The 26,901-nt window shown below is 36.9% G+C and overlaps 1 protein-coding gene across 7 annotated transcripts in view; it reads right to left on the reverse strand.

Annotated features, from left to right (window-relative positions):
* The window catches only part of LOC121656678 (collagen alpha-1(XIV) chain), a 227,554-nt gene extending 200,653 nt beyond the window's left edge, over positions 1 to 26,901 (reverse strand). For 5 of the 7 annotated variants that reach the window (XM_042011788.1, XM_042011794.1, XM_042011792.1 and 2 more), the window contains exons 1-5: positions 26,806 to 26,901; positions 24,961 to 25,075; positions 17,907 to 18,023; positions 6,490 to 6,633; positions 4,417 to 4,497 (exon numbers count right to left, since the gene is read on the reverse strand). In XM_042011788.1, the coding sequence (XP_041867722.1) occupies positions 4,417 to 4,497; positions 6,490 to 6,633; positions 17,907 to 18,023; positions 24,961 to 25,042 (424 nt within the window). In that variant the 5' untranslated portion in view covers positions 25,043 to 25,075; positions 26,806 to 26,901. Of the gene's footprint in view, positions 1 to 4,416; positions 4,532 to 6,489; positions 6,634 to 17,906; positions 18,024 to 24,960; positions 25,076 to 26,805 lie in introns of those variants that run through there. The other 2 variants (XM_042011787.1, XM_042011795.1) reach the window with 2 other exon arrangements.

The raw sequence follows: 26,901 nt of genomic DNA on the forward strand, positions 1-26,901 counted from the left end.
TAAATGAGAATGCAAGAGATGTGTGACTGGAAAATTGTATGTGATCTATCTGGGTTCTTTAATTGGTCTTTTTAATCTGTCTGGATTCTCTGTATTTTTGTTATTCTTCATATTTTGCTACCCATCCCAAAATGTAAATGTGCCTGTTTCATTTCCTATAATACAGCCTTTATAAAAATTGATCCTCAGTTTACTCTTTTGCACTATGACATGCCAGTTTCAGACTTTCTTTTACTTTCTTTCCCCCTAAATATCCTCTTAAATATTTCAGACAATCTATGACATGCTGGACAAATCACTACTTCTCTTGCTACAGCTGAGGCAAAAAAACCATGCCAAACAACACACCACACCTTTGACAAACACCTTCAGCTGTCAATATGTTGGTCCCAGTTACGATCTCACATTTCCACTAATGACCTCCTCCAGTAAGAGATTCTGCTGCTGGATCTGGAGGAGATTACTTTAAAAAGAATTACTTAGTCGGAGTGAAATAAACATCCGAAAATGTTACTACATTTCTTATTAATTTTTCAAGTCAAAGGCCAATGTTCGGTCTACACTTTAAACATGTAAATAAATGACTACAATATCAAAACATGCCAATGGATGTTGTAGGGAAGCTTAGTTAACTTTATGTGCCAGATGATGCCACTGGAAAAGAGCTTCCAAAAAATACCTGGCAGGTGAGTGAATGAAAACGCTTAAATCAGATAAAAGCTGGTTAGAAAAGGACAGAAAAGTATATTCACCAACCACTCAACTTTCTGCTTTATGACAGTTGTGTTTCAGTGGTAACTCATTAACTTTCATTGGAAGTCACCATTGTTGACCTACCTACATCACTTGTTGTTTCCTAGCCTGTGCATAACTGTGCCACAAAAACATACATTTGTGTTTGGCAAGATTAATTATCATCCAAATCCATGAGAATCTAGCTGTTTGACAAGACAGGTTAACACTTTCAGGCAACAATATTTGAACAAAATTGAGAGACAGGTTTTGGCCTTAGGCAAATGGCAGAGAAGTGGGTTGAGAAAGAGAATGAAACTAAATTGCCCTGTTATATGTCTTTAACATACCAAGGAAAACATTTTAAGGTATGAAGAGATGATACTGGATGAAATGCCCACATTTTATTACCAGAGCTGTAGTGTAGTGGCGTCATCTGTCAGGAAAGGTATTCTACATAATTGTCCACAGGACAGAAACAGTTGGTGTAATAACACTAACCACCAATTTCCACTGGGTGTGTGTGCACCACGTTCTGGCTGCGCTGTGAATTCGTTCCGACCTCTGCGGTGGGTCAGTTTACACCGGGAGATGCAGAGCGACCATGAGTGCAGTTCGCCTAGCTGGATCCACAAGATCACGAAATCACAGGAGAAGTAGAGAATCTTGTGATTCTCCACTTTCAGGATCAAAGTTTAATCATCCATGACGAAAGAAAAAAAGCACAGCCGGAAATTAGCCTTCAGATATACTCAACTTTCATGTCTGACTAGCGGGATATTTTGGAAGATCACAAAATCTGGATGTTTACATTGTTATAAATAATAAATAGTATTATCTAGACAATTTATATATATATATAAATAAAATCTAATTCCCATTAATGGTTATTAAAGTAATTTTTCTCTTTTTAATTTCTCTTTAATTTCACTTCTATTTTCCTAATTAAAAATTATGACAACATTGTGTTTAATCAAACATTTCATGTAAGCTACATAACTCGTGTCACTCTACACTAGTTATGAGTAACAAATTTGTCACTAGTTTATGCAAACACAGTACATACAGAATAGTTAGGCTATATTCTTGTCAAGGCTGAAATCAGTAAAACTAATTTACTGCTGGATTTACATGTAAGACTTGCATCAACATCAACTTTTCCTCAGTATTTGTCCACAGATGATTACTGTTTTTTATTTTTGTCCTCTCTATAAAATTATAAGAACATGACTTCTACAATAAAACAACAAATGATAAATTTTCTAGTTTTTATATATAATTTATATAAAGTGTGTAATTTAAATGTTGCATGGGCTTATTTTAGTGTTAATAAACATTTGTATATATATAAAAGTATCACAACTGCTAGACTTGCAAAGTGACAGATGCAGGAGAAGAAACCAAAGAGGACTGACACAGATTTGTAATCTTGCAGTGCCCAAGAGGAAGTAGTGAGACAGAAAAAGAACATTTATGGGGAGTCCAAGCTGTAATTACTCAGCATTTTGGATCAGGTCCCTCTGGAGTCTCTCCTCGCTTCTTCCTTCCCTCCCATCAGTTTGCCATCATTTTGCTTTAACTTGTCTTGTGCTGCACAATTTCAAATATTCTGCACCTATTTTAAAACATCTGTAACATCTGTCACGTTATAAATGATCTCAAAGCAAAAAGGCAGATCCGATGTCAACCATATTCATGTAACAAGTTGTAAAACAGCCAGCCAATGATGTTCAGCTGCAGCTGTTCTCTGTTCGTTTAATTGTTCTTCCTTCAAAGTGTTACGCTAGTTAAAACATTTTCCTCTCTCTGTACAAGTCGCAGAAGAAGAAGGATGTTTAATTAGGATATTCTTTCATGATCACAGAAAACAGGCTCTGGAAAAAACAAACGCTACTGAATTGGTTCTGTTCTAAAGGACAACTAAATCCATCAAGTGAAGCCAATAGATTAAAATCCTTAAGAACACAGGCACAACTAATAAAACCAGCTTTATTCATAAAACATTAATAACACAGTGCATTTTATTCTGTGGCAACTCATGTCAGACTCTGTCAAATCTTCATGCACCAAATGTCAAACCAAGAGAAGATTACTCTTGCACTTTGAGTCACCAAGTTGTCTTTGCAGACACATAAATTCCCCATGAGAGTAATTAAGTTCTTGTGAGAGGCGCTCATTGAAACGCTGGTTACTGTGTCAACTAATATATAATTTAATTTGACCTAAAACAGGATTAAATTGACCCTGAGAGATCAATGGAAAATATGATGGGTATGCCTAAAACTAAAAGTAGAAAATAAAGAATAAATAAAAAATATAAAATTTTGAAGGTTTTATAAAGTGGAAGGTGATGAAGTATATAAACTATTTCTACATTAAAACAACCAAAAGCGTTAAGCTGCCTGAGCTGCACTTAGAGTTACAAAGACACAAAAATGTGAAATGTCATATATTTATCCCATTGTGACAATTTTCAAAGCACAGGCTGTAATTTTGGTTTAAGTTAGTGACTCGCAGTCTGCCAGACTTTCTGCACCTTCACCAACACAACTCTGGCGTTTCAAGGCTTCAAACGCAACCACTCACACAAACAAAGCTGCAAAGGAACACGGCAAAACATCACATTTCTGTCAACAAAACACGGCGAGACAAACATCCTGCATTTATGCTGCTGGATTGTTGTTTTTTTTTTTTTAATGAAATATTTATTGAATAACCATGATTATTTTATGCAGTTATATACATTCAAATGAGTGTAAAAAAAAACATGGAAATCATGCAAACTCAAAAGCAAAATTCACAAACTTAATGAGCTTTACAAAAATGTATAATGCCCAGCAGGTTGTTAAGGCACGAATTTGAATAAGAACAAGGACACAATGGATTATACAACCCATTTCTATTGTAGTTTGTACTATGGCACACAGTTTTGAAATTCAGGCTCTCCAGGTTATTTCTTTGTTCCCTGCTGTCTGCTTTTGCCATCAGATTGTTCCGCCCAGCATGAAGCCCTTACAATCACTTTCAAAACCATAATTGGCTTGTTTACGCTCATCTCCGTTTCCTGATAACTGAAGCCTGTCGCTTAAATTCTTTTTTCTACATCATTACATTTCCTTTCCCTCCATTTTCTTGAGAATGAAGCTCAGTGACAATAACTGCATGTGCAGGAACACTGTATTCAGAGGCTTTTTGTGTTCAAATGTGTGAGAACCGTAATGGTAAGCTACCACGAAATGGCTGTTTTCAAAAAAGTGCAGACAGAACAGGGGATTCACAGGGTGAACTGAAATCATTACCCACCAACAGAGAGCACATTAATGGCAAAAATTACTGGCCTCTTCATCTTCCACTTTCCTACTTAGGCCTTGTCATAAAAGTAAAGGAAGTTAAATAAAAAAAAAAGCAAAAAGATTGTGCACTTATTTTGAAACATAAGCTGTAAGAGACAAAATGTCTTCACGCTTCAGTTGTTCTTTAACTTTCTTTTACTATTTATTCCTTTGGAATGGCAGCTTGTCTTTCAGAGGTGACATTTCAAACCTTCCGCTTTGCTTATTTCACAGGGAATGTCTTGGATTCAAATGATCGGAGACTTCCAACAGACTGATGTTTCAATCTTTTTTTCGTTTCAGTGTGGCCTTTCATGGGATTTGCCCCCCGTTTCTCTGCTGAAGGTCTTACCTTCTGAAATCTCATTCTCCTGTCTGATGTCGCCGTTCTGTCTGCTTTGGGATTGAACCATTTCAACACCTGATCGCTGAGCTGGAAGAAATACATCATGCAAAAACAAAAATCTACATCAATATAATGGATCCTTTAAATCCTTTAAAAACTTTTAAGTAATATTACTTTTTTTTAGCCCATCATGATTTGGGTTGTTATACCAGTAACTGGTAATAATTGACAGTAAAACCTTAGGTTTTTATCATAATAAAAACATAAAATATCAATATTGTGTTGATCTTACACGTCTAACATCATGATTTGATCTCAGCTTATAAAAATTAAAACTTTATTATATATTAAAATCTGGAATTTTGACAGCTCCTCTAAATGTGATGTAAATTTAAGTTAAAAAATATTTCAGAGCAAGTTGAATCTTACAATTCCGAACTTTAATATTTCCTTGTTAACATCTGAATGCTTGTTGAAGAAGAAAACGTTTACAAGTCTATATTACACCATGGTACAACTGGTTGTAAGATATATTTGGCATGCAGTGTTCAATCAGCAATAAAAATAAAAAAACAGGACTACACAAAACATTATATTCACAGTGTCAAGTCATATTTTTTTCTGTCCTGACATTCATTTATACAGGAAACACTTGCAATTTTTTTGCATTGAAAACCTGTTAAAAAGTTTATCTGCATCATTACCACTATTTACCACTTTTACCAAATCTATTACCACTAGTCTGAAGTAAAGCAGTTTGTTCAGACCTAAATGACATGAAATGGGTTTACACCGAAAAGCAAAATCTTTCTGCAGAGAGTGAGTAAATTAGCTGGTGCTACCTATTGTTTTCTCATATTAAAGTACTTTTAACCTGCAACTGTTTTAATGGCCAACAGAGGGTGATGCTTAAAAAAAAAGGCAAACTGTATTCTCTCAAGGAATTATACTACATCTCACTTAATAGGTTACTGTCTTCCTAATTACTTTAAGGAACAGCCATTGGGCCAAGGATAGGTGAGCATACAGAGAGGCTGCAGACTAAAGTGCTTGGGTGCAGGTTGAAATTCATGGGCAACCTTTTCTTTTATCTCTGACAGCTCTCCATAGTGTTCATACAGCTGTATGAGTGTTGTATTTATTTCTAAGTACATACGTAGATGGTAACATCACTTCTTGTCGCAGCACCGGCAGTCTTAGCATTGGCTGCTAATTTGAAAGCCTGCGGTTTTAGTGTTAGCGTGCACACTGCAAAATACTTCACAGGTGAATGTAATTCACGCTGGTGAATGAAAACATCTGAATTTGACATTATCTGGGCAAGAGAACCTGAATTTGGACAGAGGCATCACAGGTAAACAGCTGTATGTATACATGCTAAGATCTCTCTGAGTCCTTGCAAGTCATGCAAAAATAGGGTCATTGCTGGAAAAGAGGACATATAAAAAAAAAATCAATCTTCAGATTTTATGAATTGATATTGAATCTATTTAATTTGCATCAATTCAAATTGTTAATTTTTTTTAAACGCAGCCCTACGAATGGAATAAAACTATAAATACACAGAGATTCAATAATTGTTTTATTGTTTTGTTTTGTGGATTTTTTTTTTGTATCTATCAAAACAACCCTAATATGATCAATTCATCTTTATATGTGGATGTTCTTCTTTTAGAAAACAAAATAGTTGGATGTACCAACATACTTCAAAACACATTTTTTTTCCCCCCTGGAAAATACTCAAAATAAAATAAATATTTGCGAGACTGCATAGGAACCCTGTATAGCTTCAAACTTTCAAGAATACAACCTTTGTGGCCATACTTCAGTCAGACTGCAGGTACTGTACCAATCATAGTTGATGGGAAACACCAGCTGTGACACTAATGATTGGAGCCAGAAGAGCAATTTGGTGTCACACAATGATCAACTAGAAACGACAACCACTCAATCATTTAGGTCTATTTTACAGTTTGCCAACACCCAATTTTAACTGTAATGTATTGCTGACATCGTCTTTAAAATCAGCCTGAGCATTGATAGTCTGAAGAATCACTAAACACTGTTGAAGTCTCTTACCTTCAAATTTACCCTGAAGAGGTTTGCTCTCCTGTCCACCTTTTACTGCAGTGATCTTAAAGCTGTACTCTTTAGAGGAGTCAAAATCTTTGATGAGCAGCTTTGTCTCCTGCTTTGTGAGCTGAACCACTTTCTGTCTTCCACCTGTTCCAGGGCAAGAAAGGCACAAATATTAATGATCAGAGAGGAAAAACTGCTGCTGGCTTGATTCCTGGCTCCATGCAGGAACCTTTTAGAGGCTTCTTTTAATTATTTAGCCATTTCTGTGGCCACCACAGCTAAGTGGAAGCTAAGTTTTTGGCAACTTAGAAGTACCAAATACATAAAATTAGAAATTACAGTCCATTTTATATTTGTTTTATTAAGCAAGCTATATATATATATAAACTTATAGTTTTTGCTAAACTTTCCGCCTCCACACCAATGTCGGGAGGCAGAGGAAAAGTAGAAGCTAGCTTCAGGCTTAGCACCCCACACTTTACCCAGCAGTGGTGAAGCAAACATGGCCCTCTGTTAGAACTAGCAGAGCTGTGAGGCATTTATTGCTAAAGCTTGTAGCAAAACATTCAACACTAAACAGGCAGTTAACAGCAATATGTCTGCACAACTGAAACATAATTCCTCCAAACAAAACGTTGACTCTTAAAAAAGCTGTCCACTTTGCCTATTTTGACTAATCCATTAGTCGACAAGTCATGCACAGTGGTGTGGTGGCCAGCACCACAGCCTCACAAGAATGTCGCTGGTTCGAGCCTTGGCTGGTGGGAGGTTTGAACAATGGCCTTTCTTTGTGGAGTTTGCATGTTCTCCCTGTGTATGTATGGGTTCTTTCCAGATACTCCGACTCCCTCCCACAATCCAAAGACATACATGTTAGGTTAATTGGTCACTCTAAATTCTGCCTAGTGATGAGTGTGAGCTTAAGTGTTTGGTTGTCTCGCTGTGTTGGCCCTCCGATGGACTGGTGAGCTTCTCCACGACCCGACTTGGACTAAGCAGTATAGAAATTGAAAGGTGAATGAATAATGTCGAGATTACTATATATGGAGACCCTTTAAATCTATTTTCTCTGTCTAATGTCAAAATTTGACAAAAACAACATACATTAGTTCTTTTTTTAACTAGATGTAGTATTTCATGCCAACAATATTCATGAAGATCCATATTCCGGTTTCCAGGTTCTAAAATCCCAACATGACCTGGTCTTTTGACAACAAAACAAACTGAATTCTGCAACTTTAGGAAAGTTTCAATGAAAGGAATGGGTGGAGGATATCAATACATCATCACTCAAAAGCAAAAGTCTCTGACAAGATTTAAAGTTTGTGCATCGGCAGCTTGAAATATTTGAGAGTAATTCCATTAAAAGACATTCATATATCGCCTTCCTATTACAATGGGCATTTCAGAACAGTTTATTGTCAGACACCCTTTCACATAAATCTCTCAGTTTCAGTTAATCTCCATGTAATTATGTAGACAAATGCAGAGCAGGAGCTGAAAACACCTGTTTTTTGTTACATCATCTAAAGTGTTCTGGTAAAGAACTTTAAACTCCTTCAGTAAAACTTTGTATCCTTCAAGGAGTAATTAAAGCTGCAGATTGAACTCAGTACATCTTTCAACAGGAGAGTCCTTCACCCACTGCGTGGCAAGTGTTTCGTGCTTTGGTTATGTAAAGGGAGATATCGTTCTTAAAGACATTTAAAATGAGAAATGTTGACTTTTTTGAGCACAAGTCATTTTAACACCTGACCTGTACTTGAAATTTGCTGGCCTGTAAAGGCGACTTGATGAACAGTATAAATAAAGTCACACAGACGTTGATGGACTGGGGATAGATGAGGAGTGTCTGTTTGGGGGGGGTTCGGAGGAGTGTTTTACTCACCCCCATTTTGGTAAAATCTATAAAATATGTGCCCCTACCAGTAAACCAAATCAAGACCGCCAAGGAGCACATAGGGTTGAATTAGAAAAATATAATAAAAAAAAACTATTGCATTTGCTTAACTATCAAAATCATTCCTAACACAATGAAAACATCATTTCTAAAAAACAGATGTTTGTGAATTAGTACAGCAGTGATTGATTTGTTAGCATAGCATGCACAATAAGGCCAATGTCTTATGTGTCTTAGCTCAAATTGGATTGCAAAAGCACAAAAGAATGGTTGCATCATGCAGGTTGTTCAAAAAATTCTTGTGGGCTATTAAAGCAACACATAGTTTTCTAATCTTAAAATTCTGTGCTTCTGACTTTTGATTTCATAAAGACATTTATAATAAACTTTTCTGAAGCAGTCACTGCCCTGCAGCGTCCCAAGGCTAAGAAACAGCACTTCACAACCTTTTTTAATCTGGCCCGTAGCATCATGTTACAACTGCCTTTTGCTTTTTCAGCACCATGCCAAAAGCCAGCAACACACTGGCAGTTCTGAACACACACCATGGCTGATTCAGCAAAGAAACACAAGGGGACATTATTGGAGGAAGACAGAAAAAAAAAAGCGAGAAAGTGACAGAGCAAGAAATAAAACAAAAGTCAACGTTGGATTGAATTTCACTGGCTGGAGAGGTCTCAGAGAAGAGACAGGATGCAAGTTTTTGTCACAAAGGAAAAGCCTTGTCTGGTAAAACTATGCCCTCTAGCTGTGATTATGTTTGAAGACCAAAGTAACAAAATCCACTTTTAATAAGCAAAAGTTTACTAAAAACTGCAATTAGTAAAATTATTGAAACAAAAATAAAATAGGTTAAAAAAAAAAGGTAAAATGTTTCATGCACACAATATAGTAAAGAAGTAACCTCAAAATAACATTTTTCTTTCCTGTATGACTACAGACGTGTTCCATGGATGTCATATGAATACAGCTTTAGTCTCTTTTAAAACCTGGAACTGTTTTGGGTCATAAAGTCAGTTTATCTTCTGACTCACAATGAGGGCAGACATTCATGCCCAAATGCATGAATCATTGTCTACTTTAAGTGTCTGCAACAAACCACTAAAAGGTATTTAAGAACATGAAAAAGTATTGCTAGAATGGAAAATACTTTAAGTTACCCCCAATATTTCAAAATCTGCTACTCATTCTTGAAAATTTCCTCTGAATTTTAAAATGAAAGAGCTTACTTTAAATCAAACTAATATTAAAAGGGTGTACGTCCTTTACTAAATCCTTGAGAAATAATTGATTCACATGTATGAGCAAGTTGGCCTTGTTTTATTGTTCTAAAAATGCTTCAGATGTTTTCTAATCAAGATGCTGGGTGTGGTACAAACAGCCATTAATGTCTGCAATTAGATAAGAATCTGTCTCAAACAATCACACCACACTACCATTAAAAGTGTTGAGTGTACACACCCACTAACAACTGCATTCTCGAATTCTTTCAAACCACATATGTAAAAATGTCTTTGGATGAATTTGACAGTGATGTGATCTCTGACACTGAGGAAAGGTTGGTTTTATTAACACCTGAGGGAATGACAGCTCATCACAGAAGCAAAGAACAAAACACAAACATGTACAAACATTATGAGCATAACAGTAACGGGGACTATAAATAAAGATCAAATAAAAGAAATGTGCATTCGGCATGTAATCCTGTTAAATGTGCTTTGCTATTATGGCACCTGTAGAAGTCAGCAGTTTGCAAATTGAATGAAGCAGAGGTTTCTGCCTGACTTTAAAAGATTGTATCCGAAACACATTAACCGAGAAGTTTGAGATCAAGTAAGAAAAAGTGCTTATTCCATCTGCTTTTTTTTGTGTTTGTGACAAAATTAGATTTTTTTATTTAAGCTCCTGCTTGATTCTGTTGCTGCAAAACAAACACCCTAGTTGGTATTGATAAATCTTCTTGAATTGTCAGCTACCAAAGCCAATTTATTATTTAATCCAGATTTCCAGCAGCTGCTCCAACAAAATGACTGACAGCAGAACCTGAACAGGTTTCATTCAACTTTTGAACGACAAAAACAGCATTTCCTTAAAACTGAAATGCTTTCAACTAGATTAAATGACAACTGCTTTGACTTCATATTCTGGAAGTGCACACTTAATCTCTATGTTCTGTATGATGCATCTGTATCTTTTGTTTTCTGATTTATGACATAATTTCAGTCACATTCACTTAAGCAGGAAAAAAAAGCTTAATCAAACAGTCAGGTTGAATTTGACAAATAAAAAACTAAAAAAAAAGCAAACCACTGGTCTGTCTCCACTTCCACTTTTATCATACTTGCACTAATACCAGCAGCCTGCAGAGAGAAGAAAATCGGCCCTGTCATTCACTTCCTTTACTTTGCCCGTGAGGTGTACAGCCAGCCCCACTTTCCCAGATACTTTTTAAATCTGACTTTTTTTCCCCTTCTTTTCTTCTAAACTGAGAACTTCCCAATGGCAACAGGCTGCAAAGTGACCTGTGCTGGCATGTCTAAGAAATGAGGCCGTTTTGTTTAGGAGATGTCAATCCTATTTGACTACACATAAGATTGTAAGAAAGGAAGTAAAGGTTTCAGCACATATGCGGCTGCAGTGCTCATTATACTGAACAAACAGCCTTTGATGAGCAACATGCGACAAACTAGAAAAGACTCAGTGGTTACATTGAGCTCCAAGCATTTGCTCCAAACAGAAACAAAACAAAAGACAATATGTCTAAAATTGGAACAAGCCTTTAAATTAGTCCCACGAAATAAAACCAGAGAAATAACTAAGTTATGCTAAACAGAGAGATGGTGTCGTGCTTATTCATTTTTTTTTTCTTTCCATGTCGAGATCTCTCCCTTTTTCCTTCTATTTTTTTGTACATTTTATCTCCTTTTATGGCTCCATAGCTTCATCCTTCATCCTGCCTTCTAGTATCTCTCTCTTTTTATATTCCTGTCATTTCCTCGATCCATTGACTCTCCCCTGTGGCCTCATAGGATGGCTGCCTGTGCTTACTGCACCTTATCTGACATTTTCTCCATTACTGTGATCAAGCAGACCGACCAAGAAAAACCAGAAGCTCCAGATATACTGCGCCGATGGCTGACAGCCGCCCCAATAGAAGAGGTTGACATGCGCCCTAAAACTTCAGGCTATAGTAGATTACCTCTAGCAGTGCTGTTAAAGAAAATAAAGCTAGAGAAATCCTGCAAGACTGTATAGTTGCCATCAGACAGTCTAAAGGGACTGAGGTGGAAAAATAGTGAAAGGACATTACTTATCAAGAAAAAAATAAAGCATTTTCCATAGGTATTTCTATTTGACCATATTCAGTGGGTTGACAAGGAAGTCAGGGATAAGCATCACTATATTTAAGCTGGGTGTAGCTTCCACATCGAGTTAAGTAATCCATTGAATCCAGATGTATACATGTCATCAAAAGCAAATTTGATATATACATCACCGACCACCTTAACAGGTACCCATGTTTAATTGCTTGTTAACACATATAGCTAACTGTCCAATCACATGGCAGCAACTTATTTCATTTAGGCATGCAGACATGGTTAAGACGACTTTCTAAAGTTCAAACTGAACATTAAGTAATGACCATTTGTTACAATCAATGTATGCAGAATACAACCAAATAAACGGCAATCTGATACCTTATCATACAACCAGAGAACACGTCAAACCTCGATGCAGATGGGCTACAGCAACAGAGCACCACAGTGGGTGTCACTCCTGTCAGCTAAGAACAGCAAAATGAGGCCACAATTCACACAGATTTAAGATTCAAAAATAAATTAATGAAAAATGTGCCTGGTCTGATCATTCTTAATTTGAGCTGTGAAATTCAGATGTTAAATTTAGAATTTGATCCATGAAATCATGGTTCCATGTCCTGCCTTGTATTACCAGTTCAGACCAACAGTGGTGTAATAGTGTGGCAATATTTTCTTGGCACACTTTAGCCTCCTTAGTACCAACTCAGTATTGTTTTAACACCACAGCCTACCTGCATATTGTTGCTGTCCATGTCCATCCTTTTATGACACAGGTGTCAAACTCCGGTCCTTGAAGGCCACTATCCTGCAGGTTTTTGTTGTTTCCGTGTTCCAACACACCTGACTTAACTTATAGGGTCATTGTGAAGAAGTTGACAAAAAGATGTTGGATCCATTTGATGTGGATCAGATGTGTTGAAACAACAGAAACCTGCAGGATAGTGGCCCTTGAAGACCAGAGTTTGACATCCCTGCACTTTATGACCACAGTGTAGCCATCATCTTATAGCTACTTCCAGAAGGATAATGTACCATGTCACCAAGCTAAAATCATTTCAAATTGGTTTCTTGAACATGATAATGAGTTCACTGCACTCAAGTGGCCTCCACAGTCACCAATTCTTAATCCAACAGGAAAGTGGTTCCCAAACCTTTTGAGCTAAAACCCCCAAGATAGCATATGTTAGTGTTTGTGACCTGTGTTATGCCATCATATCAATATGGAGCAAAATCCCAGAGGAATGTTTCCAACACCTTGTTGAATGTATGCCACCAGAAATTCATGCAGTTCTGAAGACAAACTGGGTTCAACCTGGTACTAGCAATGTGGCTGGTGGTTTTTATATTTCATCTTTCCAGTTTCTTGAGAGGATAAAACATAATGGTGTTAGTGAATGCCAACAATCAAAAATGTCAAGTCCTGTTTTTCATAAACTTCTCTAGTGTTAAAAGGCTGTTTCAAATAGTGCCTTTGTTTGAAACATTACAAAAATCGTCTAATTGCAATTATTTATTTATTTTTTTCACCTGTCTTGTCCAGCATCGTTGCAAACAGAATGAATGTCTGGCTGCCGTCTGGTGCCGGGCAATTTTACTCTATCAAGCAGGGATTTATACTACATGTATAAAGTCCCTCTTGATGATATGAAAAACTTTATTAAATCAAACTCTTAATGCTGGACTCGACCGGAGGGGACAGAGAGAGAGAGAGAGAAAAGAAGGGAGAGAGAAGAGGGAGGGGAGGGAGAGGGACAGAAAGGGTGTGGGGAGTGCAGGTGGGGACTTCCGACATCATACAAAAGACCATGTAAACCATACTACTTACAACATATATATTTAAGATTATCCTAGCCAGTAGGTCATTACACAACTAGTTGATAATAGTAACAATAATAATAATCACAATAATAATAATAATAATAATAGTAATAATAATAATAATAATAAGAGTAATAATAATAATAATAATAACAGAAATAATAATAAAATTTTAAGAATAATTATAAGAATAGAGAGAAAAGGTATATTGAAAAAATATATATATATATATGATAATAGATATAAGTGAAACTGCTGTATTCAAGAGTCTAATTGCAATTTGAATAAAGATTTTTCCCCATTACATACAAACATCAATACGCAGACGTTAAGTTTGCATAAATAGACTAAGTTGTCTCCTACAGCTCCTCCACGATAAGATCATGTTTTTTTCAAGAAATGCAAATGTCACTATGGTAATAAATAATTCATACATAAATTTTCATGTTGATATTCCACACACTTGATACTTGGTTGTATTGTAGATATTTTCTTCCAATTTAAACCAGCTCTGAAATCAAGAGTGTTCAGATCTGTTAGCTGCAAAGGTCTAGAAACAGTTTTGCATCAATCAGGTGAGAGGTATGAGGAAAAATGCAAAGACACCACACATTGCTGGAAGCTTAACTCATACTCATATTTCACTGTGGTTTCAGACTGAGGGTTTGGCAGTGGCAGCAAGCAGGGATAAAAACACCAGAAACAAACAGCAGTCAAGGAAACATATAGGACTTATTGCCTTCAAAGAAATGGTCTGTTCTCCTTTTCAGTGTAATTTGTGCCACACTGTTGAAGAATATAACACCAATAAGACACAAGGAGGGGTGCGATTTCTGTGAAAAGGCTATACCTTGGTAAACATTAGTTTTTGTAAGAAAAATCACTCACATGGACTTTTATTTACACAGTGCGAAGTTTTAATTTAGAGGTCATTAATGGCACTTTCACACTTACTTTTAAAAAGGAGCTACCACTATTGCCAACACATAACAAATATAGCAAACATGACTATGATTTGGTTCCTAATTAGTTAGGTAACAATTCAAGGATGGCTTTTTAAAAAGATTGATTCAAATCAATCAGAAAGTGTCTGATCCATTGGCTGCTCAGCAAACATAGTGAGGCAGCACTGGTGACACAAAGCAAACAGCAGTTTAACATGCCACACACAAATGCTTCTCATTAAATACCTTCAGTTCACTCTAAAACTGATAACACTTCATACAACATCAAGGACATGCTTGAATGAAGAAGCTGATAACTGATAATCATGATTTGAGAGGCCACGGACCACATGCATAAATGATGTTTACACACAAAACCCATGATCACACCTTTTCCTGCACAAAAACTGCCACTTAAAAGGAAAGAATTTCAGGTGAGAATGTACAGACATCCCACTTCTTTTAGACCATAGATTCATATGTTTTATACAAACTCTTTATCATAGTAATGGCTTGGTATGGAAGCCCTTACCTTGGGAACCGTGTCAATAGTGCTATAACTCAACACCATAAATTTTTGAAGCATAATTCAGTTTTAATAGTCCCACCTTTTCCTATTTCCAAAAAAAATGTCTGTCAGCCATCGGATACCTTGTCATACAACCAGAAACAAAAGAAATCAAGCAATAAAGGAGAGTGAAAATATTCCCGACAGGCAAACTGATAAATTAAGTTGCAGTACAAGATGTTTGGAACAGCTTCATCATAGTAAAAAGATCTGTGTTGCAATTTTACAAAAACTCTACATGCTTTCTCTAACCACCATAAGAACCAGAGCATCCTGGGGTTATAACAAGACTGTCCTTAATATACATATACATAATATAAAGTAATTTAGACTTTATCCCTTCCATTTGTAATCTTTTAATCCATTTATTTCTAGGGGCTCAGCTTTGAAAAGGGAAGATTTAACAGATAAAAATAAAACAGAACCGCTTTGCTTCTCACAGCCCATCACAGCTCTACCAAGCAGGTTTATGTTTAACAACTGATGGTGGAACCAGCATGCAAAAGATCCAAATGAAATGTTCCAATTTGTGCTGTAGCTTGATCAATAATTCAGCTTTTACTCAGAATTTTGGGGGAAAACATTGAATCATTAGCAGGTTTCTGCAGCTTGATGACAAACTGATAAATTAGAGCAATGCCTCTGAATGAAGTAATGATAGTATAATAAAATATTCATGCCAGCGGCTCTCATGAAAAATTGTTTCTGATACAACAAAATTGGTAAACTTACAAAGATGAGTATTCTTCACTATTAAGAGATTAACCGATTTAAATACCTTCTATTTGTTTCATGTCACTCATCAGTTTTATCCATTTTCAATGCTACTGTTTGCTAACCTCTGTTAGAAATGATCATATCTATTCATGAGTGGAATACATTCAAAACAGTTGCCAATCTTCACTGGAGTGAACACCCCTGTAGGTTCACTTCAAGAGCAGACCACAAAACTCTCATAGAAATTCCAAAAGACCTAGGAGCTGCATCTCTGACTCTACAAGAGTCTGTAAAGTCATGTTAAGTCATGAACTTTACAAATAAAAAAGACAGAACAAGTATGTCTTATAGGTTGCAGGATAAAGCTTCCAAAGTTTGCAAAGCAGCATTTCAACAAACCACAAATCTCATGAAATAATGTCCCAAAGTGCAGATAAAGCACATGATGCACAGTCCCACATTCATCAAGCATCAAACACACCATATTGGGACAAAGAACTCATACCAACTGTCAAGCATAGGGGTAAAAGGTTAACAGAGAGAGCTAACGAAGCCTTACAGAGCTTACTGAGAGCTTCTACAATGTTACATTATCATGTTATGTAAAACATTTCCTCTAGTACATGTCTGGCATGAATACATAGATAACCACAACATGAGACAGTTTATATTATCAAAAAATACTTAATAAAAAACTATTTTTACTCATTTATTGTAATCTATACTGGATCCAGTCACTTTTGATTCAAAACATACATTCATACTAACAATCAATGGGCTGCTATTTGACAAGTATTTTATTAATTAGAGGAAAACAAACTCATCAGTACATCCTTGGAGCAGACAACCACAGAAATCCTAAGTGGGAAAAAGGAGCGACCAGAGGATCAGTTGTATCAGATCCTGTGTTCTTACATGTCTCTTTTACTGCAAAGTGAATTATGAACCAGCATGCAAGTCAAAACCACACATAAAAAAGTGGATTTGCTCTCCCTCAGGGAAAGAGGTTAAAATGTTGCCGTTCTTTGTGCATAACTAGGATTTTTTCTACCAGTAAAAAGAAAAAAAAGACGATGACTTAATAATCTGATTTGTGAATGACTTGGTCTGATTCGATAAAAGAGAGATTAGTTGCACTGATCTGTATTGCAACTGAAAGAATACATCACTGTGTTGTCTGCATACAATATCTTAATTCTGCACACAGATACTGTTCGCCAGCTAGAACTGAGGGGCCCTTTAGCAAGGCAATAGACAACTAACCTGTCACTGCTCAGCTACCTGGTATAAATGAGGGCAGCTGTGTTAACATCAGACAGGACTGTACAGGAGGAGAGTGTGAATTCCTTGTCAAATTTCCTTAAGCTAATCAAGTTTAAACTAGAAGGCTTCCCTCTGAAAAGAGAAGCTTCAGAAAAGGTTTAACTTTGATGTTTGGGTTGATGATTATTATTTTCTTATCTTACTTATGATGACAAATTATTACGACCAAATCTCTGGTCAAGGCAGATTGCTGCCCTACCTTAGTCTGGTTCTCCTGAAAATTTTACGTCCTCTTAAAACTGAGTTTTTCTTCTCCACTGTTTCTGGTTTATATTAAATTGGACTAATGTGAATTACATTATAAATTTGATTTAATAGGATTACTAACAAAGTTGATTAGATTTTTTATTTGATATGATGGAGCATGTTCACTTTTGCCAAATCTGTTGTAAAATGCATTCAACCAATAGGAAAACCAGTGTCAATCACACTTTCCAAGCTTGACAAATATGAAGCGAAGTGTAAAAAAATAATTGATATAAATGTGCAGCAATCACCATCTGTTTATTATGGTTACTTCTTGAAAAGAGTGATAGTGCAACATAAGTTCCAATCACACGGTTGCAAAAAAAAAAAAAAAACTCAGCTGATGAACCAGGGAGAGCACTTTGTGCTGGAGCTAATCAGCCTAAAGTACTACTCAACTACTCTCACAACAAAAATAAACAGCATGCATGAGAACATTTTTTCTCAGTTTCAAGGAGACGGTATTAATGGTGGAAAAAGACACAAGTAGATTTGTGATTAAACTACTATGAAAGCTCCACTTCCAAAATATAGAATATAGAACGTACACAACTTCTCTCCAGATCAGTGCTTGAGCTTACCTGGCTGTATGGTGTAAGTGACCTTGTAGCTATCAAACTCTCCTTTTGGCTCTTTCCATGACACATCCAGCTTGTTGGGGTTCAGGATTTTTGTACGAAATCTCCGTGGTGACGAAACTAGACAGAGAAGAAGCCAAATAACCTGCGTTACGCTATTGGCATTTGTTTACAAAATAGGTAAACATTTGCAATCAAACAATAAAAGAAAAAAAAAAAAAACACATCATGCATCATCCATATCTGGTTAAAGGTGGAAAAACTGCAGTTGTCGTTAACTAGTCAATCAGACCATAACAGTGGGTGGAGTTCAAGTTTTGTGGTTCATCTTAATTTAAAATTTTGAATGAAGACATGCACTTTCCAACAAGTCTTGAGCCTGAACAAATCAGACTGCATCATCTCACAGGGTGTTGTCAGAGAATCTGCTCTCCTCTGGATTTTATTTCATTGGGGCCGCTCAATCACTGAGCAGAAAACAGCAGTGAAAGTTGGATTGAACTCCCCCCAGAGTTACGGTAGCATAGAGGCAGTCCTTCCATCCGTTTTTAAACAGTAAGGAAAGGGAAACAAACAGAGAAACATTGTATCTGATCCAAGTGGAGGATACACAGAGAGTTGAGCTTGCACAGATGTCACATTAAAAAGCCCCAAAGTCCCATTCTCCTCCTTTTCTTTGTCTTCCAATCTACGGAGAGGTGTGCAGTGTATTTGTCTCTGGAGTACGACAGGGCTCAGTCTGTGCTCAACCTACCGCTTGCATCAAAGCAACACTCCAGCTTCTCATCCTGATTAGCAATTGGCTGCCTGGAGGCCTACCCTACCACTCTTCACTCTATCTTTCCCCAAAATTCATTTGTTTTCTCTGGCGTACACTCTATCACTCTCCATCTCCTCACCTGTCCCTGTCTCTTTCTTCATATATGATCCCTCCCTGTCCTGATCTTATTTTCTTTCCTGCCTCTGAGCCTTGAAATTTGTAATTGTGAAGACAAAGAAAAGGAGAAAATGTGACTTCCTTTAAACTTTTAGGGAAAAAAAGAACAAAGCGTACACCAAAGGGAAAGGCACTGGAATAGCACCCCAGTGCTATTCCACTCCTGCCCGAAGCAGGAATACTTAAATGTACGTCACAGAGTGACGCAATCCAATGAGCAGCACAATTACCAATTCACTTTACAATGGCCTCCACCTGAGTAGAAACCTACTGAAAAGTCAACAACACTGTGGCAGAAAGTAATTTTTTTTCTAGTAAAAATTAGTTTGTACACAGTGCTGCTGAGTTTTCATAAAGAAACAGGTTAAAACTCTGGAACGGCGCGATTGTAAAAGCACCACAATGGCAGGAACCACATTTCCAGCGTCAACAACCACCCTATCATTTCCACACCAGCAGAGCCAAATCCCACATAATAAATATGTATCTAGACGCAACACATTCCCCAGATTAACTCTGAAGAAAAATCATTTGAAAAAAAAAAAAAAAAAAAAAAAAAAGAAATGCCAAGTGGTGGAAAATAAGATATGAAATCCACAAACTCGCTTCTGTGTTTGTGTCTTCATTATGAGGTAAACAGTCTGCTGCTGCTGCCAGCTTCTTTAAATACCTACACAGTAGCTCCGACGCTCTAGAGCGAGACACACAAGAGGCTTACAAGAATGGTTCACCCAAAAAAACCAAACAAGGATGGTAAAATACACCTTTTGGAAGTATTTTTGAGGGCTGTGTATCTGTTTGGATCAAAATGTGCACATGTTCTCTCCATATAGAACATGTAAACAAAAAGCTAAAGGCTTGAACATTAACTGGTTTCTCTTGTAAAGGTAAACAGACAGCTACAGAAGCCTTGAAAGGAAAATTACATCTTTTGAATGATGTTTAATTGGTAAAACTTTTTGAGATCTCGCCAAGGACAACAGATCAAACAGATTAAAAATATAACTAATTTAATTTACTGAAAGAAATATTAATCAGATTAACTTGTCTTTCTCTAAACTGATAAAATTAAAAAGAAACAGGATTGTCCTCCTACCAAAAAACATGCTGATGTTGACGGATATGGCATATATCCGAAGGTGTATTCGCTTTAAAAAATATATGCCCTCTAGTGTTCATTAAAACAACTGCATTTAATCGGAAGAATGAAATCGATGATAATTACATTGCAAAAAGAATGTATTTTACCCTTTATCATGATCCAGTTTGAAGCATAAGAAAGTGAAATTACTGCCTAAAACCAAACAATTGCTTATTTTTTTGTAACAACATAACCATGGCAACCAGTCAAATAGTGCCAATGTAAACGACAGCTGTGTTGCAAAAACAATTAATTTTACCCCAAAACTACTATCTTTTTAATTCTACCTGAATACAGTTTTTATGTAAACTCAAAATGGCTTTCAGAGTGCTGGTTTCATGTCATTTGTTCGTTTTGATCTTATATCTCACAAAGGCCTTTGGTTTAAAGTGCTGCATCTAACTGCACCTTCCAACCACTCGTCCTTTCTCTCTATGAGGATTTTGGGGAATCTTAATAATAGATTTGACAGTGATGTCCGCTCCAATTGGAAACAACATATGAGTTGAATTTCCTCTGTGGAAGCAAAGCTTCTGCTGAGCTTAGCTTAGCTTAGCTAACAGGAAGTGTTTTGTAAAATATCAAACATATGGGAATAATCCAGAGATTTGCAAAGCCACTAATAATTGTTTAAACATCTTTTCTCATAGGAGCAGAGGCACCTGGATTCATACGGGATGAGCTGTATCTAAGATATGACCATTTTTGTTGGAGGACTTGCATAAAAAAATGTTTTCCCGCACTTTCCTTTCAAGGCTTTCATAGACAGTTTTACTGACACAAGTCTGAAGAAAAGTAAGTGGTGTCTTTTAGGTTTTCAACTTTCCCTGCATCCTTCTCTACAACAAATGATTGCGTTAAGTTAATAATACCAATACCACAAACTTCTGCAGCGTTTTGACTGAACCGCCTCTTTTGGTTCAGAAAAGCTCATGTGTAGGTATGCAAAGAAACTCAAGTTCAGCACAGAGAGGATAAACCTGTTTTTAATGAAAAGAACGTAAAGCTGGCACATTCAACAGCAGGCAAATATATTTATATACAATACAAATACACATAAGGAATACTGTACCGATTATCTCACCAACCTTGGGATGAGAATGAGGGCTGCATGGGATTTCGGCTCAGGGTTTAGCTCTCTGTCTCGGAAAACAAAGGACACTCTCATCTGAAGAGAGCTGCTTAAATCCCAAAAGATTTGAGATGCAGATTTTTGCACCTCTCTGTTTGTAGTGCATCTGAACTGCGTAGTGTTCTTTTTTTTTTTTTTTTTCCCCCGGTGCGAGTGCATACATATTTCCATGTATGTACATAAATTATGCATGTGTGTCCACAGCTGGAAGCAAGCATGTTCTGATGTTTACAGATAAAAAAAAAAGAAAAATCTCAATCTTTGGTGACTTTTTTTTTGTTTTGTTTTTCCCCTTCTTGCAATCTTAGACACCTGCCAGTTCCTTTGCAGCACCACACACACACAAACATATACACACAAACACATTTTGAGATTGGTAGCTTCGAAATTGTATTCACACACAAAGACAAGTATTGAATGGTGTGCAAATAGACTCATAAAGACAAAAGGTCTTGCCGGCAGAGATGGGAACTTAATTCTCATCTATTTTTCATGGAGGATCTTGTGCAAATAGAGGGGCCAATGTGTCCGTCACACCCAACGAGAGCTGTGCAGAAGTGCACGGTTTTGAGAACATTGTAAATTAAGTGCGAAGCAGATGGATGCAGGTGGGGAGGCAGTATAAGAAGGATGACAATACTGAGCTGAGCTGAGAAAACAAGAAAACACATCTGTGAGAGAAAACTGCTAACATGTTCTATGATGACTCCAAGATCTATGTAGTTATGAGAAAGAGCAGAGTCTTTTAAAGATAAATAACTACCACAGAAATTACCTCACTGCACCTTGTTTTTGCCCCCTGCACACCTGATGCCACAGAAAACAGAAAAGTCTCTTTTAGAGCTAAACAACACAACAGAAGAGGGAGATGAATAGGGGGCTCTGCTTTCTTCCTGATCAAACTACACTGTGCAATTCTTTTGGTGGGGGACTGAAAATTTAAAGATCATGTTAGCATTATGTGGGATTTTCAGATACTTCAATCAAAATGTCATATTTGATACAAAAAGTCAAATGTTACTAGGAGAGGAGCCACAGAACAGTGCTGACATTTGACCACATTCCCTTCAGTTTTCCCCTCCAGGTGCCAATAGCTGTAGATACTTCCTCCCTTATTTCTACAGGCAAGGCAAACATGAGAAGCCTCCACAAAGCCTGCACTGAGCTGCTGAAATCACTCTTTCACCTTTCACCTTTGAAAAAGGAATTTTCTGACAGGTCTTGTGTTTTTGAGTGATTTAAGATAGACTAAGTAATTACTTAACAGCCTTTACTCACTTATGGCACAAAAAAAAAACTGAGTGAATGCCTGCAGATTGTAATAGTGATGTTTATTTCATATTTCTATTTTCTTAGTTTACTATATTTCCCTTCATTTTGCTGAAAAACCTCGCAGCCTATCTGACTCCTCTGAAAACAAAGAGCCACAGGAGTGAGGAGTTTTCCTGTAGAAACTCTCCAAGTTGCTCATAAGTCTTCTGCTCCTCCCGGGTCAACGCTGTAGCCGAGGTTAGGAATGCTCTGGTTGCTTTCACCTTTCAGGCCAAAGTATAGCAACTGCCTGTGTTGTGACAGACTTATTCTAATGCTAAACCTTACTGGGCCAATAATCTGTGCAGGCTAGTGCACATTATTTGGTGGTAAAAATGCTCTCATTTAGATCTTACTATATGACTTTATCAACAGAGTAACAGGAACAGGCTTCATTCTATACATCTGATTTAAAGCTTTGATTTTATGTACACAATTTAGCATGATTCAGATTCTTCTAAATTTTGAGGAATTTAAGTTTTTCCTTTTGTCTTATGTAATAAACTAAATTGATTGGACTGATTGGACATAAATTGATGATGGACAAAGATAAAGATTGAAAGATCAATTGAAAAATCAATCAATTTATCAAAGGCAATTTTGGTATAATTTATAAAAAAAAAACAGATAACTGTCTACTTTTAGTAATAAGGAGGTCATGTTTGTTATACATTTAACGTAACTGCATTGTCCAAAAATATCCATGAGCCAAAAAAAAAAAAAAAAAAAAAAAAAAAAAAAAACACTGAAACTGTTATATTTTTTCTGAATTTCCATTGATCATGTCATCTTTACAGGCAACTTTGCCATTAAGATTCCTCCATATTTGAAATATGATGCAATGAGATTAGAGCTTGCATTATAAAAGCTGAGTCTGTGAGGATACTGCAGCAGCAGCATCGCAGCCCGCTGCCAACCAATCAGAACACAGCACACAAGGGTCAGCCGACGGACACGGACAAAGCAGTAACCTCATAGTCTGAAAACAGCTAGTGGCACAGAAGTTGTCCAGACTAGCCAATTATATCCCACAAAAAACCTCTCACACCCCTGATTTGCTTTTACACACGTGTTTAACGCAAAGTTGTGGAAACGTTTCAGCTTCGGCTTTGAGCAGGTTCAGTCCCTCAAACAACCTTTGAGCGATATCAAACATGAGAAGTGTTTGGGTGCAGAATAAATCCAATTCTTTTGTTTTTTCTTTTTTACGTTAATACTGAAACGCACACAAAACTTTATCTGAAATCCATGGTTCTGAATAAAGAGGCAAAGCACGCATAGCTAATTAAAGATGCATCTGGAATACCGATCCATCATTTGCATTCCAGGGGAAAAGGTTTAAGATAGTTCAATATGATAATGATACTAAGGAGACGCATGTCAGCCTAATCTGATAATAAGTGAGGTTATGTAATAGCTAAAAAAGCTAAATGAGTTGAAGAAGGTGAAAGACATTTAAAGCAAAAATGGAGAAAAGCATAATTATCTTATGTTGCAAAGAGTGAAGTGATAACAAATCACACCAATGCTTTGAAGGTGACTCATATAATGTTATTAAAACACTAAAGATTCACATTTTAAACCTGAGTTACACACATCAGTAATTAGAAGTCACCTTTCACACTCTCTCATAATAAATCAACAGGTTTAGAACTTGTAAAGATTAATTACAGAGGTGCAAGAATGCGCCACAGCAAACTGTTGTGTCTAACAAACATGTTTTCATAACAACGTTGGCATCACGGCTTTTCCCTTTGATAGAAAAATGAGGATAAAGCTCACTGAAAGGGCAAATTAAATAGGAATAAATACTTCAAGACAAGTCTGTTTCATTGGAGCAAAGCTGCACATCAAATATGTCACAGTAATATTCAGACATGTAACCTGCAGAGCGAAAAGAGGTGAATGCAGAGGATGATTCATGCCTCTCACAGCAGGGCCGCCCTGAGGTTTAGAAAGCCAGAATTTAATTCATTTAAATCTTTATCTTATTACTAATTAAAGGGTCTCTAAACCTGCTTGGCACACTTATTTTTTTCAAAAGTCATTGGACTGTTTAAGTCGTGTTTAGTGCTGATACGTGCAAGCAAACCCCTGGTTAACATTGTTTGATCCTACAAATGAGAGACCCTACAACATCTATGTTGGAAGCATAACTGGAAACCCTCGAAAACGTTTCGTCGTTGCAGCACTAGGCCTTGTCCAGGCCCCCAGATGCCCTTCCTTAATAAAATCATGTAGTAGAACTTTACCCTGGGCTCAATGTGGAAACCGTTTCAACACAAAAAAACCATGCAAATAAAGTAAAACCATACTGATCCTCACTTAATTACTTTCTACTACAACACTGTGCCATCCTCACAGTTTAGAACCAGGTTTGGAAGTTCTGGCTTGCCTTCTGTTTGTTTTGGTTTTTTTCTACTGGTTCTTTCATTAAAAGCCCAGCTCTGCCACATTCAGTCCTTTGTGGTAAAACCCCCTTTTGGCCTCGCCTTGCTGACCCTCGAGTGGTGAGCAGGCCAACTGAGATACTTACCTTGACCTTGTGCTGAGTGAGGGAACACAGTGATGAGAACAAAGCCCAGCAGGCAGAGACACAGTCTGACTGAGAACTGCATCCTGACACCAGCAGACCGGAGGACCAACAGACCTGAGTGGAAGGACAGAAGGACAGGGTAGAAGACCAAAGAGAAAAACAGGAGGGAAAAAGTTATGAAAAGATTTGTGAAGATGAACTTTAACTCTCCATGCGGTATCCTCTAAGCTTCTTATTATAGATCATGTTAAAATAACACAATTTATAAGGGGTAGACATTTTTCAGTGTAATGCAACACCCAATACCACCTAAATAATACATAAATTACAGAAAATATGACAGTACAAGCTTCATAAAAGTTACATTTGTGGTGGAGCTGTTGCATTGGATTTCACAGAAGCACTCAAGAGGAAACATTGAGTGTCAGCATCACTCAGAGACAGAGAACCTTGGCATCAATATCACATAAATACCTACCCATGAAATAAAATGACTGGGTATGAAAAGTAATAGGCACTTAAAAAATAAAACTTAACAAGTAGAGTAATGATATTTAACTCTTTATGATAACAGAATATGTCATGAATAATGAGGTTTTCTTTTTTAATATGTTTAAAGCCACTTAAAATAATCCTTCTTGGGTAAATGTTGATTCAAAATTCCTCCGCCCATCAAAGCTGTGGCCTATTTAGCTGTCAGTATTTAATTTAAATGCCTTTTTTATGACAGTAGTCAAAGTTTAGTTTAGTTTAGCATAGATATGTCAATTTATGGAAATCATAGTTAAAATAAGTATTCAGTCTGCATTCCTTCTTGGGTTTCTTGTACAACTTTCAACCAAACTAAGTGGGGAAAAAAAAGCATAAAAGCAAAAAATATGAAATATTGCTCCAAGGACGGGATCCAATCCTCAAAGTGATAAAGCAAAAGAGCTTTGGGATTTTCCAGGGTCCTGTGAATTTAAGTTTTCAAATGAATTTTCTTTTAAGAAAATCCATGACATGAACTGTGAGGGTGAGTTGGCACGGTGTGAGCCATACCAAGTCTTTCAAGCCCCATCAAGCAGGAAACAGGTTACTGCAGAAGGGTAAACATGCAGCAATAAATACACTTTTCATGTGTAAATTATCTGTTTTTACTTTTATTCATCAGACTAACGAGATAGCAATAAAAAAGAGAGACGTTCCTTTTAAAATGAGCACCTGACCTCAGCCAGAGGACTTTGCATCGTTAACAGCTGCTGCTGCTGCAGCCAACTTTTATTGCCAGGCAATTTTCAAGAATTGATGAGCTGACTATTATCCTACATCTGGCTGTTTTTACCATATCAGCATTAAGACAAGCTGTGCATGTGTTAATGGAAACACAGTCAGGTTATCTCACCAGAGCAGCCCTGCTTCAGCTGAGAAAATGACAACTGAATTACTGACTCATGTCCTGAACTTGTACTGTATTCTCAGCCTGCTGTGTACCCGCTTCCAACAGGCGGGCAGCATCGATATTTACGGGGTGTTCTTGAATCTACCGGATCAATCACTGTCTTTACAAGGTGCATTGTAAACATATTATTTCTTATCATGGACTCTCAAAGCTAAGATGTATCGTTGCAGATATTACATCGCTATCAAACCTTTTTTTTTCTTTTTTCGTTTTTTTTTCAGGTAAATGGAAAGAGCGGAAGTTTTCTTTAATTGAAAGAAGCACAGGTGATTTCCGCACGCGCCACCAGCAGCACAACAGAACTGTGAGGTGGACCGAAAAATAAATGATAATAATAATAAATGTTTCCGCGTTTAAAGACCGCGTTTGCGGATTTATGCACAGTGTAAATAAAAAGCTGCTTTACCTTCTCAGATCATATGTTTCCAGATCCTGCAGCTTTCCCCCGAACCGCTGAATGACAGTCTTGTTAGTCCCAAAGCGACCCTCCGCTCTCCAAC

This window comes from Melanotaenia boesemani, chromosome 17, assembly GCF_017639745.1.
Source record: "Melanotaenia boesemani isolate fMelBoe1 chromosome 17, fMelBoe1.pri, whole genome shotgun sequence".
NCBI classification, from domain to species: Eukaryota; Metazoa; Chordata; class Actinopteri; order Atheriniformes; family Melanotaeniidae; genus Melanotaenia; species Melanotaenia boesemani.